Here is a 16,090-nt window from a genome sequence, read left to right as displayed (position 1 = left end):
TCCTGTCATGCTTTTTTCTATTACAAGGGATGTTTACATCCCTTGTAATAGGAATAAAAGTGACACAATTTATTTTTTTTAAAAACAGTGTAAAAATAAAATAAAAACAAAAAAAATTTTAAAAACCCGCCGTCCCGACGAGCTCGCGCGCAGAAGCGAACGCATACGTGAGTAGCGCCCTCATATGAAAACGGTGGTCAAACCACACATGTGAGGTATCGACGCGACCGGTAGAGCGAGAGCAAAAAGTCTAGCCCTAGACCTCCTCTAACGCAAAACATGCAACCTGTAGAATTTTTTAAACGTCGCCTATGGAGATTTGAGGGTAAAAGTGTGACGCCATTCCACGAGCGGGCGCAATTTTGAAGCGCGACGTGTTGGGTATCAATTTACTTGGCGTAACATTATATTTCACAATATAAAAAAAAAAAAAAAAAAAAAATTGGGCTAACTTTACTGTTGTCTTATTTTTTTTTATTTAAAAAAAGTGCATTTTTTTCAAAAAAAAAAGTGCGCTTATAAAAGACCGATGCGCAAATACGGTGCAAAAAAAAAAAAAAAAAAGTATTACAATGACTGCCATTTTATTCTCTAGGGTGTTAGAAAAAAAACAATATATAATGTTTGGGGCTTCTAAGTAATTTTCTAGCAAAAAAAAAAAAAAAAACCTGTTGTTTTAAACATGTAAACACCTAAAATCCAAAACGAGGCTGGTCCTTAAGTGGTTAAAGTCCATTCTGCCAGGGGATGTTGATATTAGGGGTGCGCATCTTCACTGGTCTCACGATTCGATGATGCATCAAGATTACCGACGAGCACCCATTTCCCCTTGGGCCGCCTAGGCGGCCTTTCCACCCTGCAATCAGCGCAGCGAGACAAGCGCACCCGACTGTGAAGCTGCAAGCTGTCACAGCCGGATGCCCACAGTAGCATTGCCAGCGCCGTGGACAGGTGGGGGAGAGAATGGAGGGTTTGGGTGGCCACGTCGCTGGATTGTGGGACAGGCGAGTGTCTTTATTAAAAGTCAGAAGATACACTTTTTTTGTAGCTGCTGACTTAACAAAAAATTGACTGGAACTCCGCTTCGAATTAAAAATAACCTAACTCCCTTAAAAAGTGCACTCACTCGGTGCACTACAGGGTACAGGCATTCACACACACTGCTGCTGGGAGGTCAGGAGGGATTACAATCCACAGCTGACAAACAACCCTGTGAAGTTCCCTGTACTGTCTCTGTGCTGACCAGTGGCAGCTGGTGCTCAAACAAACCGAAAAATACCGAACCTCCCCCATCAAATGCAGCCTCACTGTGCCCCTCAAACGCAGACAAAGAAGCGGAACAGTGATGGGAAGAATATATATGTGAAGAGATTGTTTTCTTGCTTTTTCCTTACCATTATTATTTCATTAGAAAATAATCTCTTCACATACATATATATTCTTCCCTTCACTGTTCCACTTATTTGTCTGCATCATTATCTATTACTCGACTCATTTCATTTTCTATTTTTATCCTTTATCTTCATGTCCATTTTATTTTTACTCATTTAGTTATATACTTTTTCCTTTACCTCAGTTCAGCTGCTTCCAGATCATAGAATTTTAAACTCCTTTCTTGTTAAAATACATACATACATATTCACAAGACCCCCCCCCCCCTTTCTTTTCTACCCCCGCATTATATTCATTGCTATGTAAAAAAACAAAAACAAAAAAAAAAAAAAACTCATCTTTGGTCACATGAGCTTGATCAGTCCAATCCAGCTTGACACACCAGTGCCCATTCAGTAATCAGAAGCCCTTCCCACGAGCGGTTGCCATGGCACCATATCAACATCCCCTGGCTGAAAGGACTATAAAAACCTCTCCAAACATTACCACAACTATTACCTGATGAAGGAGCATGCATGCTCTGAACGCGTGCTCCTCCCCAACTCTCTCACCAGCCAGAAGTGACGTGTCCAGCCGCCCCTGAGAACCAGGAAGCGTTGGCAGCCACCAGCTGCCTCTCCACCTGTGAGCCGACCACCTTCCCCCAGGAGTGGATGAACTTCCTATACCATTTCACATGCGCTGTAATCTCTACTATCTTGTGAGTTTAAAATAGTCTGTCCTATATTAAAATGTTTTTAATCATGCTGCACTTAGATGGCACTGCTCTCCTTTGTTTTTTACTGTCTAGAGAGTCCCTTCTAGCTTGTTATGAGCCGGCAGCCATCCAGAGTCAGCCCATCTGTGACCATCTACACACCTCTTGCTGTATTTGAACTCTCATGCATGGACTCCTCACTATAGAGAGAGTAGATTAATCACCCATTTCTCTCTATTTGGGCTGACAGAGCGCACATGAACATAAGTATGGAATATTTCAGTGCCAATGAAGGACCTCGGATCATTAAGACAGAAGTAAGTATTGTGGACTAGTTCCACTTTGGGTAATCCAAGTGTTAAAACTTAAAGCACACTTTCACCCATCCCCACCCTACACAGATCTGTGCTTACCAAGATCCGTCACCTCTGACCTTTGCATGCTATTCCAAGATTCCATCTACTGGCCACACTTCACACACTGCACTCTCGTAAACCTTTATAGCAGGGGTAGACAACCTTTTAAGCACAGTGAGCCGAAAAATAATTTTCAAAAGAATGGATAGTGCCGATTTTATAAGGATAAAAATGTAAACTTCACACTCTCTACCACGAAAATTAGAATTACTTACTTGTAACATCTTTTCTGGGAGTCTTTCAGGACAGCAACCTATGAGTGACCTCAGCTCCTCCCTTCTTAGGAAACACCGCCCAGTCTAGATTTAAAAAGGCATGCTTCCCCACTGGCTCCCTAGTTCTTCAAGAGCAACTCCGGTAAGCTGGGGAGACACAAGAACACATCATACACCTCAAATTGCTTTTTTGATGGTTCCCGAGTCAGGAACTCAAAAGGAAAAACCAACAAGGGTGGGTACACGGTGCTGTCCTGAAAAACTCCTGGAAAAGATGTTACCAGTAAGTAACTCTAATTTTCCCATATCGTCTTTCAGAACAGCAACCTTTGAGAGGCTAAGCGAGCACTTACCCTTAGGGTGGGACTACAGGTTACAGGGCTCTGTGTCCAAAGAGCCTGATCCCTTTGCTGACAACAAGATCAGCCTCTAGTGTCAGGTAAAAAGGTAGGGGAGCCGAATCATGTTGCACAGATCTGGCACTGAGTAGCATCAGCTTCTCTGAGATCTGCCTACATATAGGCTTGCCCGATTGTTAGCAAATGTCACCTTGCCCAGGTACTGCTAGAGAGTTTAATCCTTACTTTTAGAAAGGAAACCCCTTATTGACACATGAACCAAAAGTTCAAAAGGAAGATCCCATGAGGGCCTACAATGAGTAAAGTTTGGTTCTACTTGGAAAACTGCAGACCCAACACTGGTCCAGGTGCGGTAATGCCTCCAAAACTCAGGTAAGTGGAGCATAAGATATAATCTTAAGGGATTTCTCTTAGTAGCTAGACCACCCAGCTCCCAGAGCCTTCAGGACAGAGAACCGTGGTCCTTTAAGCCAGTGTGATACAATGAGAAAGACCGAAGTGTTCTACGCCTACCAGTAAGACTGTGGGTGGGCAAGATGGCATAGCACCTGGGGAAAAGGGGATGGCATCTACCCAAAGCGCCAACCCTTTACTGGTTTAGGCCCAAAGAGGAGGTTTAATGGGAGGAAACCAGAGTTCCTGTGTAAAACGAAAGATCCCAGGGTTAACCGCCCTATAGATGGTTCCTATGGAAGTGCCTGCAACAAGAGGACTCCACTGAGAGTTTAGTCATAACTTCCGTCACCAGATGAGATCGGGTGCATTCAGGGTGCTGTGGCCATAGCCCAGCCTTCCTACCTGGGTCACCCTTTAATTTCACAGGAGGGGCTCTGTTCCTGTCTGTTATGCGATTCAAGAATTGCCTCCGGCCCAGGACAAAGAACAGGTCCCCTGTGGGAGGGATATCACAGAGTCTTGGACATGCTGTTTGTCACCCACCACTTGGGGGGCTGCCCGTCCTCTTACTGACCGTGCATTAATGTGTGTCTGCAATTGTGTTAGACAATATTCTGAGATGCGTGACACCCCTTTCAGAAGAGAGTTCATTCTCTTGAGCATGGAATCCAACAATGCCCCTCCATCACCCAGTAGTAGGCCGTAAGTCTGGATCCGTGGAAAAAGAAAACAAAACAAAAAACTGTCTGTAGGGAGCAGAGGGTACTGAACCAAAGCCTTCCGAGAAGCTGGACAATAGACTTCCCCGGCTTCCATCGGACCTAATCAACAGGAACGTCCTTTTCCACTGCTTTATCCCTGGCCATGGAGCAGGAGTGTTTATCTTGTCCTCCTTTAACCACCTCCTCCAGGGAAATTTTGTAATGGGGGGGGGGGGGGGTCTTCTCCCACGTCTTAACAAGTGTTCTAGAAACCTGTGTATCTTACTAGGGTCTTGTCACCTGAAGGCTTTTAACCCTCCGTGATGCCATACAGGGGGGGCCACCCCCTGATATCAGGCCCTGGTCACCAGAGATCCCCTGTTTAGTTTCCTATATCAGGTGCATACAGGTGATGTGGCCATCAAGCACCATCCGGCCAGCAACCCTGTAACATCAAAACACTAGTGAAACATGCAGGGTGCTAGCTTGGTTGGGATTCAAACGCTTGACCTCAGCATTTAAGGCACAGTTTAGGTGCAACACCTTCAATGCAAGCTTTTTCTCTTCATGGTTTGTAAGACTACCCCCACACAAACACAGGGAGAACCCACAACTTGATGCAAGCACTAGAATGTTGGGGGGGGGGGGGGGGGGGGATGGGGGAATCTAACCACCCCAGTGTTGCCAAGCAGAAGTGTCAGCCACCCAGGCCTTCGCCCCTGGCTAGACACACCCCAGTCACCAGGAGACCACTCAGGGAACTGACTCTCCGCCCCATCAAATCAGTGACCCAGAGCTGAAATGTTAGCCGCTAAGCCACTTCATAAAAGCGACTTGTCAAAAGGTCAGAAGGAGCTGACATGAGGACAAGATCCTATGTCTCCAGGCAGACTCCCATGGCTGCACTGATTGTGAGCCATGACTTTCCTTTCAGCGGCCGGCCTCGCGTTTTCCCAGACAGTGCTCTTTCAGCCATACCCACTCCATACACCTCGTGCAGGAGAAAAGAAAAGAAAAAAAAAAAAAAAAAAAAAAAAAGATTCCCCTTCACCCAGTCCCTACTGGTTACAAGGGGGAAGGAAATACACTCAAAGGATGTGCATGGAAAGTACAAACATTTCAGGCTTACCTGTGGTGAGGTGCCGGTGTCTGCTTCCGCTGCCTGTGCAGGTGTTGCAGAAGAGTCCATCCCACCTGTTTGGTGGTCCGCAGCCACTGCTGGGTTATCCCCTTTTGAAAACCAGACCAGCAGGGATGCCAAGCTGAAGTTCTCACCCCTAGGCCATAGGAGTTGCCACATGTCCAGCAGAAGGTGCAGGTGCTGTGCAGTACCTAGGATACGAATGGCTTTCCCTCATTGGGATTTGAGCTCAGGTCCTAACAGACCAATCAGAGCCCTTAGCCTCTGAGCTACCATCTATGCTCCCTGTTTGCTCCGTATGGAGACTGTAACCAGCGTCTCCAGCACCGCTGATGACGTCATATGCCCCGGAAGTGACCCCGCTTGATGCCTCCTGTGGGCCAGCTTGGAGGGCAATAGCTCTGACCCTCGCGCGCTGCGGCTTCCTTCTTTCCCCTAGACATACCAGCCATGCTGTGGGAAGGGAAAAGTACGCTGCCATGTTGCCTATGTGATCGCGCTAATGGGGCTGACTTGTATGCAACAAAAAAATAATGGAAACCTCCGGTCCCCCTTTCCCCCCGAAGAAAACCGGAAGAAAAAAGGGTAGGGTACCCTACTACCGCTGGTGAGGTACAGTCAGTTTGGGGCTGTGGGATTTACCACCCACGCCCCGTTTCTGTAAGGCAGTCCAAACCCTGGGACCTTCCCCCCCCTCCACCAGCCAGACCCGTAGGGACACCAGGCCCCCCCCCCCCCCCCCCAGGAGAGCACATAGAACCAAAAGCCCCCGGGTCCCACGTGCCTCCTCCCCTACGACCACCAAGAGGGAGCCCCACCCATGGAGCTACAGGTAATAGACAGGTAAGGGACTGGTTCTCCTTACCTTAAGATGGCCGATGTCAGCAATGCTAGAAGCCGCCAAGATGGCCCCTGCCTCTGACATGCTCCCTCCGTGAAAAGGATGGTCTTGCCCCTGGGCCCTCCAACCGCCTGTGTGGCCTTTCCGGGTCCCCATCAGCCAAAGCCCGGCCCGCCTTCAGCATCCGCAGCTGGAACCGGAAGCCGCGGATCAAGGAGAGGTGCACACCCCCTGCCAAAATTGACATCACCCGCCACCTGGCCCCGCTGTGAGCTCCATCGCGGCTCTCACCAGAGTGCAAGGGGGAGGGGGGGGGAGGGGGAGCAGTGCCTCCTCCTAAGTCTCCACTGAGAACCTGAAGACGGGCCCCCGAAGCATCCCACGACACAACTTTCGGAGAGCTGGGGTGGCAATAGAAACAACAGTGTGGATGCCAAGTAACCCCTCTCCGAGGCATAGCACCACTAGTCCCCAGAGACCTCTGTCTCCTTCCTGGACATACAGGCTTCAGCCTCCCTGGCCGTCTTTAGCCACGGCTCCTAGCAGTGTCTCCTTGCCGGAGGAAACACCGAAACTGAGGAGCCGGCGGGGAAGCATGCCTTTTAAATCTAGGCTGGGCGGTGTTTCCCAAGAAGGGAGGAGCCGAGGTCTCTCATAGGTTGCTGTCCTGAAAGATGATATGAGAAAATTATTTTTAATAAAAATAAATGCTGTAAACTACTTGAGTAGTAGAGAAAAATTAACATCCTGCACTCACACCTCAAATCAGCCCCAAATTCCTGCACCTTAACACCTCAGATCACTGTCATCCCCCGCACATCTGTCCAACCACTGTAATCCCCCCTGCACCTCTGTCCCACCAGTGTAACCCCCCCCTGCACCTGTCACCCCCCTGCACCTCTGTCCCACCACTGTGGCCCCCTTTCTCATCTGCCCCACCACTGTACCTCCTGCACATCTGTTCTCTCCGCTCATTTGTCCCACCAATGTACCTTCTTTCTCCTCTGCCCCACCTCTGTACCCCCTGCTCTTCTGTCCCACCACTGAAACCCCCTGCTCATCATCCCCACCACTGTACCTCCCCGCACATCTGATCCACCGATGTATCCCCCCCCCCCCCCCCCAATGCTCCTCTGTCTCACTACTAAATCATCTGCCCCACCTCTGTACCTCCTGTACATCTGTTTCACCTGTGCTCTTCTGCCCCACCAATACACCTCCTTTCACATCTACCCCACTGCTCTACCCCCCTGCTTTTTTGTCCCACCACTGCCCACTACTGCTCATCTGCCCCAACACTGCCCACCCCCCTGCTCATCTGCCCCAACACTGCCCACCCCCCTGCTCATCTGTCCCACTGCTGAAGCCCATTCTCATCTCTTCCACCACTGTACCCTCCTGCTCTTCTGTCCCACCTCTGAACCCCTTCTGCTCATTTTCCCCACCTGCTCCACCGCTGTACCCTCTTCTCATCTATGATATGCGCGATATGCAGAGTGGTGAAAGGTAGCAGAGATGAGACACGTCTATCTGTCCTGGCACACTCATCCTGCCATTTCACCTCTCACAGCCAGACCACGTGCTTGTATGTGATGTCACATACAAGCATCTGAAATGGATGCGCAATGATGTGCTCAGGTCAGGGGTATTTTCTGAAAGCAGTGGGCCTGTGTGCAGGATCATAAGCTGGGCCCCCGCAGCTGATTAAAAAAGTGCGGCGCAGATTTTCATAGCGCTGAATACTGGCTGTGGCTTAAAAGGGACAGAGTGCAGGGGTTCAGTAGTAAGTGACGCAAAGGTTCAGAAATAATTTCAACAAAGTTCTCAACAGTAATTTAATAAACTGTCACCTGATTGTGGTTCTCAGTCACACTGAAGTCTCTTCTTTCCAAGATTGGTAGCGGCAACCAAGTGAGTCATCTTCCTCCAGATGGTGGACGGGGCTAGCAGGACTGTGATTGGCTTTAGCAGTGGCCAATGACTGACCTCCTCCTCCTGGAAACAGGGACCACCCCCCTCCTAGCAGAACTGCAACCGATCTCTTCCCAATCACAAAAGCTGACGATCACAGCAAAGTTAGAGAACCAAACAATGTTTCCCCATCTTTTACAATGTGTGGGGGCACAGTGCCTCCCCCTTAGTGCAGGTGCAGCATGGGGAATTCTAAAAATGCATTAGTGTCTCAGTGACACTTGCCTGTGCCACTTGCGGCACCAGTGCCAGGGGTTGCCTACCCCTGCTCTATAGGACCATCAACCCAGCTAGGAGACCAACTTGAATGAGTGTGACCAAGAGAGGTGGAGTTGTGGTGCTGGATGTAAACAATACCTGAAGGCTGTGGAGGGTGGGACAGTTTAGTTAGCACATGGGCAAAAAAGATAAACAAATACATTTATGTACACTAAGAGCTGGTTCACACAGGGGCAGCACGACTTGCAGCGCAACTCAAATTTACTTCTGTATAGAAGTCAATGCAAGTCGCCCCAAAAGAAGTACAGGAACCTTTTTCTAAGTCGAAGCGACTTGAGTCTCTCCTATTAGAACGGTTCCATTTTACAGAACGCGACTTGTCAGGCAGCTAAGTCGCCTGACAAGTGGCCCCTGTGTGAACCGGGTATAAGGCTTCATGTACACTGCTGCTGGTAAATGGACGTTTAGGAGCAGTTGGGCGTTTTTTTTTCAGCTGCCCCTGAACTCTGCTCTATGTTATCTTATCAGTACATGTACACAGGGTCAATTAAAGCCAGTTGAGTTTAGAAGCTTTTTTTGGAAAGCAAAACAAAGGCGTTCAGGACGGATGTTCAGAGGCATTTGAAACGCCAAATGCCTGCAACAGCTTGTAAACGTGGTAACTCGCATTTAGTTAGGCACACAAACGCGGCAAAACTGAAGTTTTTTTAAACGTGGGTTACTATCTGTCAAGTTAAATCATTCAGGAGAGGTTTTAAAACGTTCCATGTACATGAAGCCTTACTCTAAAGGATGTCACAGGGCCATAACTAAACTGATTGCTGGCCTTTCTGAATAGAGAGAGCAACAAATTCAAGTCCATACAAAGTGGACAGGAGCGATTAATGTTTGAAAATAAAATTTTATATTTTTTTTTTATAATTTTATATAATCTGTAATAGGAACTCCTGTCTCCTGGGCCGCCATTGGACCACTGTTCTGTCCATCATAGGAGATTCTCACTGTATGTAATCTGTCGGCGCTCGTCCCGCCCCCCTCCCTGTCCCCTCTGGGCTGCAGATGGGCATCGATCAGGCTGCACTGACCCTTATTTTACTTCAAAGTTCCTTATTTCAAATTTAAGTTTTTTTTTCCTGAAATTTCCCTCTTAAAATGAATGTGCGTGTTATACGCCGATAAATACGGTATTTTTATATATTTATATTATACACACATACATACACTATAGGAAGAGTAAAAGGACCAAGTGTCCAAAACCGTATAATTACCGAGGAAATTCGTCTGCGACTTCTTCGTTCAGTTAGGTCACTTAAAAAAAAAAAAAAAAAAAGAAAAAGTTAAATATTACAATATACAGAGATTTTCTTTTGCATTAAAAGCAAAACCAATATCAAAAACTGACAATATGGCCATTAATTACACTTGTGGTAGAGCTTCGTTTTTACTGTACCCCAACTGCTACCCCTTAAGCTGTAAAAGCCAGGGCTTTGCAACAGTTTGGAAAAAGGAAAAAAAAATAAACAGACAAAAAGAAAATATGAATACACGTTAAATGCATTATATACAGTTGATTCACACAAGAAACAAAAACGTGACCAGTCCCTCATGTCCAAAACCCATTCACCAGGGCTGAAAAACACGGTTTGCTGTACAAAAGTACTGCTGCTTACTGGCTCACAAGGGACACCCTGCATTGGGCTGCACATTAGGTCACCTGAGGAAATCATATATAATTGTCAGGCTCTTGAAATAGGATTAGAGGTATACAGTGTAAAGCCGGCCGTAGATGGAGTGAATTTCTTTCCTGCAACCATCCCTGCCAGGAGAACATAGTGATTACTGCTAGCAGCTATAGCCACTGGAAATATTCACATATGTTGATCGATCAACTTGGAGTACAATCAGCCTACCACTACATGGTTCGAATTTCAGCTGGTACCTGCTGAACCAGCAGAGATTCAAACAGTCTATGGCCAGCTTAATACCTACAACACATTTTTCAGAGTAGAGTACTGTATATAATGTGCAGAGAAAACAAAGAATGTGGTTGTCTAGAGAGAGCATGCTACGCATAAGGCAACATTGTTTTTGGCAGTCCAGAGTGTGCAAAATATAGCATAGCATATAGATTGTGCCCGTCTAGTGCAGGGGTCTACAAACTCCAAAACGCATGCACAGACAGCCATGAATGCCTATTGCACCGGCACACTATTGCTCGGCTATAATTAACAGCTAGGCTATCAATTACAAAGCTGGCCCTGTCCACCCCATGAAGTCAGCGAAAGCCACCGAAGCCCTGAAGAAGCACACATACATAACTGCCTTCCTGCCAACACAGGTGATGTTAATACAATTAACCAGTCGCAGGGGCTTATTTGCAAGGACAGCAAAAACTCTGCTTACAGATGGCACCGCATCTAGTTTTGTATGCATTTGTATAGACAGCAGCAGAGACTTAGAAGTTTTTAGAAGAACTTCTAATAGTAAAAAGTTTGGCGACTTTCTGAAACAATGCAGTTTTGAACTTTTTATAGATTTTAAAACCAACATTTATAAAAGAGTAATTTGTTATTTTACTTTAACCAATACCCTGCATTTCTGAAGCTGGCAGGAATTGGGTCTAATCTGAGGTCCAAAAGGTTAAAGGGGTTGTAAAGGCAGGTCTTTTATCTTAATGCATTCTTTGCATGAAGATAAAAAGCCTTCTGTGTGCAGCAGCCTCCCCTCTCACTTACCTGAGCTCCCTCTGTCCAGCGATGTCCACGAGTGTCTCGGCAATCCGAGAGACACAGCAGGGGTGCCATTTGCTCCTGCCAAAGTCAGCTAGCCAATCAGGAGAGAGAGTGAGCATGGCCGAGTCAGGGCCGAATGGACACAGGGAGCTGTGACTCGGCTTGGGTGGCCCCATAGCAAGCTGCTTGCTGTGGGGGCACTCAACAGGAGGGAGGGGCCAGGATCACAGAAGAGGGATCCGAGAAGAGGAGGATCTGGGCTACTATGTGCAAATCCACTGCAACGGAGGAGCAAGTATAACATGATTTTATATTTAAAAAAAAAAATAAATAAATAAAAAACACACAACAACCCAAAACACAAACCGGAAGAATTTACAATCACTTTAACCACTTGAGCCCCAGAAGGTTGGAGACAAAGAGGTGCAGGCACTAGGAAAGAGTAGATGGGTGACAGTCAAGAAGGGTAGCATCCCAATAAGTACGCTCCATTGAGTGACATTGATAAAACCAGTCAGGGACAAGCACTGCTGGATCTGAGGGACTCTCCTAGCTGCCGGGGGGAGGGGGAAGAGAACTCCTTCAGTGAGAGTGGGGGGGGAGCGAAGGGAAAGGAAAGACAGATTCTGGTGGTAGGGGACTCAATTCTAAGAAGGACAGAGAGGCCAATCTGTAACAAAAGACCTGAAGCACAGAATAGTATGTTGTCTACCGGGCACTCAGGTTCGGCACATCACGGATCTGGTGCATAGATTACTGAGATGGGCTGGGGAAGACCCAGCTGTCATGGTGCACGTTGGCACCAATGACAAAGTCAGAGGCAGACGGAGTGTCCTAAAGAACGATTTTAGGGACTTGGGAGCTAAATTGAGGAAAAAGGACCTCCAAGGTAATATTCTCAGGAATTCTTCCGGTACATCGAGCCACACCAGAAAGGCAGAGGGATATTAGGGAAGTAAACAAGTGGCTAAAGAGCTGGTGTAGTAAGGAGGGGTTTGGGCTTCTGGAGGACAGGGCCGACTTCTCAGTCGATAACGAGTACTATAGAAGAGACGGACTGCACCTAAATGAGGAGGGTGCAGATTAGCTGGGAATGAAGATGGCCAAAAAGTTAGAGGGGTTTTTAAACTAGGTGATGGGGGGGGGTCCAGAGGTAGAGATAGTCAGCACGGAACATATTTCAGAGTGTAGTGCTGGGGGCATTAGTAGTAGGTTGTCCAAAGCACAGAAACCCAAGGTAAGTATAGTAGCAAGTCCTAGTTGCAAACACCCAATAAGAGGATAATATGCGACCGGTCTAAACTACGTGGCATGTTCACCAATGCCAGGAGCCTGGCGGACAAGATGGGTGAACTAGAGATACTGTTGTACGAGGAGGATTTGGATTTTGTGGGAATTTCAGAGACCTGGTTCAACAGCTCTCACGATTGGCTGGCAAAAATTCAAGGGTATACCCTTTATCACAAGGATAGCGAGGGTAGAAAAGGGGGAGGGGTATGCCTATATATCAAGAATAATGTACAAGTGAATGTGAGAGATGACATTACTAAGGGAGCTAGGGAGGAGGTGGAGGAATCTTTATTGGTAAAGCTCCAAAAAAGGGATGAAGCTAAGGGTAAAATAATACTGGGATTATGCAATAGGCCCCCTAACCTGAGGGAGGAAGGGAAGACCGATCTGTCACAATTTGGATTAGCAGCAAGAATGGGAAGGGTTATCATAATGGGGGATTTTAACTGTCCACAGACTGGGTGGAGGGAACCGCGCATTCATCTAGCTCGCCAGTTCCAAAATGTCATGGGCGATATACATCGGCCGATAATTGGCCATTTTTGGTAAATCGGCAGCCGATTCTTATCAAAATTAGGCCGATATTTAACACTGACCGCTGTTCCTCCTCCCTTCTCCACACTCCACACACAATGGGGAGGGCAACTACATGGCAAATGAGGATTAATGTAGAAAAATGTAAAAATGCATTTGGGTGGCAAAAATGGGGGGGGGGGGGGGGGGGCCTCTGGGGGAATCTAGGATGGAAAAGGACCTGGGGGTCCTAGTAGATGATGGCATGCAATGCCAAGCTGCTGCTAACAAAGCAAACTGAATATTGGCATGCAACAAAAAGGGGATTAATTCCAGAGATAAAACGATAATTCTCCCGCACCTAGAATATGCTGTCCAGTTCTGGGCACCAGAAGCCTCGCTCCTCTCCGCTGGCATTCTGAGGGTGCCCGGCTGTGGTTTCACAGCTGGGCGTGCACTGTGATGTGTCCCAGAAGAATGCAGGGAGGGGGGGGAGGGGGGGGGGATGGGATTAACTTCCGGAGCCAAGGGAGGAAATGGGAGCCTGTCAAAACTGTACCCGCTCCCCCCCCCCCCCCCAAAAAAATAAATAAATTAAAAGAAAAATAGCGGCATGTCAGGGGAGTCACCAGTACTTAGAGCAGAAGTTCCATTTTTGGGTGGAACTCCGCTTTAAAATGTAAGCAAAAAGAAAACTACCCTGGTCTAGAGCAGAGGTCTCCAAACTGTGCTCCAAATGTGGCCCTTTGCTAGCCTTGACCCCTTGGGGCACTATTCCTCCCACTGACACCAACAACAGGGCACCATTTCTTCCACTGATACCAATGATGGGATACTATTCCTCTTATTAGGGGCACTACTCCTTTTGACCACCAACCCCGAGGCCATATTTATTCTCACTGATGCCGGGCCAGGGACATTTTCTGTCCCCACCCCAGCCCTTCTAAAGTCTAAAAGGAAGGACAATGAACTGGCCCCTTTTTTGAAAAGTTTATACCCCTGGTCTAGAGCATACAATGCAGACTGTAACCTGTGAAAGGGGACCATCCAGAGTATACAGCCCAGCATATACAGTAAATGAAATCTGCACAAGAAATAAACAAAAGCAGGCACTACTGTGCCTGTAAAGACACCGGGGGAAATTGATTAAAACTGGAGCCGACAAAATCTGGAGCAGATGTGCATAGTAACCCTTAAGCTTTGTCAGTTAAGCTTTGACAATAAAAGTTCAAAGCCAACAGGTTGTCATGCACAGCTGCTCCAGATTCTGTCTGCTCTAGTTTGAGGGCTGGTTCACACTACAAAAACGTCCAGATGCGTTTCTGCATCGTGTACATGCACTTATGGAGCGTTCCGGTGCTTTTTCCCCTACTTTACGACAAGGGAAATCCCATTATTTTCAATGGGACTCCGCACAGTGCAACTTTGGAAAAGGTTCCTGCACTAAACTTCAGTGATTTCAGCCCACAGACTTGTTATCTCAGAAGTGGCATCAGCATTGGGCCCTTTCACATGAGATGGACTCCGCCAAGAGTCAGCCTGCTCAGCTGGGAATCTGTCCACTAATCCCCACTGAGCAGGCAGATGGTTTGTTTGTGTCTCCTCAAGCAGGGCAGAGGTAGCCCGCTGTCCTCTATAGGCGGTCGGATGTAAAAGGGCCGACTGTACATTTACGCCCAGCGGCCATTGGTCTGTTTTTAGCAGATCAAATGTTGGCAGGTGTTAACAGACACATGTCTGTTGACACCTACCGCTCCATAGAGGGCAATGAATGGTCCGATCAGGTCTGCCAAAAACACCACACCACACAGGGGGACCCAATCGGTCAGTCAGGGTGAACGAAGCTTTACGATTTCCTATACCACTTTGATGGGAGGTGTATTCATTCCCCCCCCCCCCCCCCCTTTAACCCTCACCTCTCTTCCCTAGTCATCCTTGCTGCTCTTCCAAGCAAATAAGTGCGCGTTCCCCCCCCCCCCCCCCCTCACTTTGCCCAGCTCGCGATAAACGCCACAAGGCAGCTTAAGGAGCTTCCCAACGTTGGAACGTTGTGCGATTTTGGCGTGCTTGTAGCATGTTTTGTCACGTGGCAAAACATGCGTCTACTAACCACGATTGGGCGGTCATTACGACTTAGGTTTCATTCACATCTGCGCGTTTCCAAACTCATAGCAACCTGCACAGAAAAATATGCGCTTTGCCGTGTTTAGAAACGCTCTACAAATGCATGTCGCCCTTGTGTTGCCAATTATGCTGCATTTGCATCGTCATATTTGCCAACCCATGGCATCCTGCACAGAAAACATGCGCTTTGCAGCGTGTTTTGGAAAGGCGCAGCAAACTTGCGTCGCTCGAGTCACCATTTAGGTTGCAATCGATTCTGCAAGTTTCTGCACCCGCTCAGAATATGCGCATTTGGCCATGCGTTTTAATAACGCATGGCAAATGTGCATCACGTGTTACAGTTTAGGCTGCGTTTGCGAATGCATGGCAACCCATCCAAAAAAACTTGTTTCGATAACGTGTGCCTAACGCACATCAAGCGTGCATCTGTGCATTTATGAACACACTGGCAACCCGCTTAGAAAATGCTTGTTTTGCAGCGTGTTTCGATAGGGTACGGCAAACGCGTGTCACGCTTGCACATTTCTGAATGCGCACCACCCCCCCCCCCCCCCCCCAAAAAAAAACTTGCATTCTACCATGAGTTTTGATAACGTGCGGCAAATGCACGTCGTTCTTGCATTGCCACCTACCTGTTTCCAAACAAGCAGAAACCCACTCAGAAAAGGTGTGCTTTGCCATGCGTTTCGGAAATGTGCTGAAAACCCACATTGCGCTTGTTTTCTCTATAATGGTAAGGGTGACGAGCTTTTGCAGCATGTATCCAAAATGTGCGGCAAACCACGTTTGCTGTACGTTTGGAAATGCAGCCTTCAATGACACCCCAATCACGGTTAGCAGTCACAAGTTTTGCCAACCATTTATCGCACTCAAAGCTCCATGACCGAAAAGGTTCTTGAAGTAATTTGCGGTTTGTGTAAAGCATAGGCCAGCCCATTCAGGTGAATTGGCTGCCCTATGCGCAATGCCTGTTTATGTGCAAAAAAAAAAACAAAAAAAAAAAACACACCACAACAAAAGGGGGGGGGGGGCACGTTTCCGCTACTCTGGCATCAATCTGCTTGGAAGTAGAGTTTTTTGGCA

At 47.5% G+C, this 16,090-nt stretch overlaps 1 protein-coding gene across 1 annotated transcript in view; it reads right to left on the bottom strand.

Moving 5' to 3' along the window:
• Nucleotides 1-16,090, bottom strand: part of KNL1 (kinetochore scaffold 1) — a 318,489-nt gene that overhangs the window by 270,793 nt on the left and 31,606 nt on the right. The window contains exon 3 of the mRNA XM_073609599.1: nt 9,617-9,656. Coding sequence (XP_073465700.1) covers nt 9,617-9,656 — 40 coding nt within the window. The remainder of the gene's footprint in view (nt 1-9,616; nt 9,657-16,090) is intronic.

The sequence above is a fragment of the Aquarana catesbeiana genome, linkage group LG13, assembly GCF_042186555.1.
Source record: "Aquarana catesbeiana isolate 2022-GZ linkage group LG13, ASM4218655v1, whole genome shotgun sequence".
In the NCBI taxonomy this organism is placed as follows: domain Eukaryota; kingdom Metazoa; phylum Chordata; class Amphibia; order Anura; family Ranidae; genus Aquarana; species Aquarana catesbeiana.
This window is presented reverse-complemented; position numbering and strand designations above follow the sequence as displayed.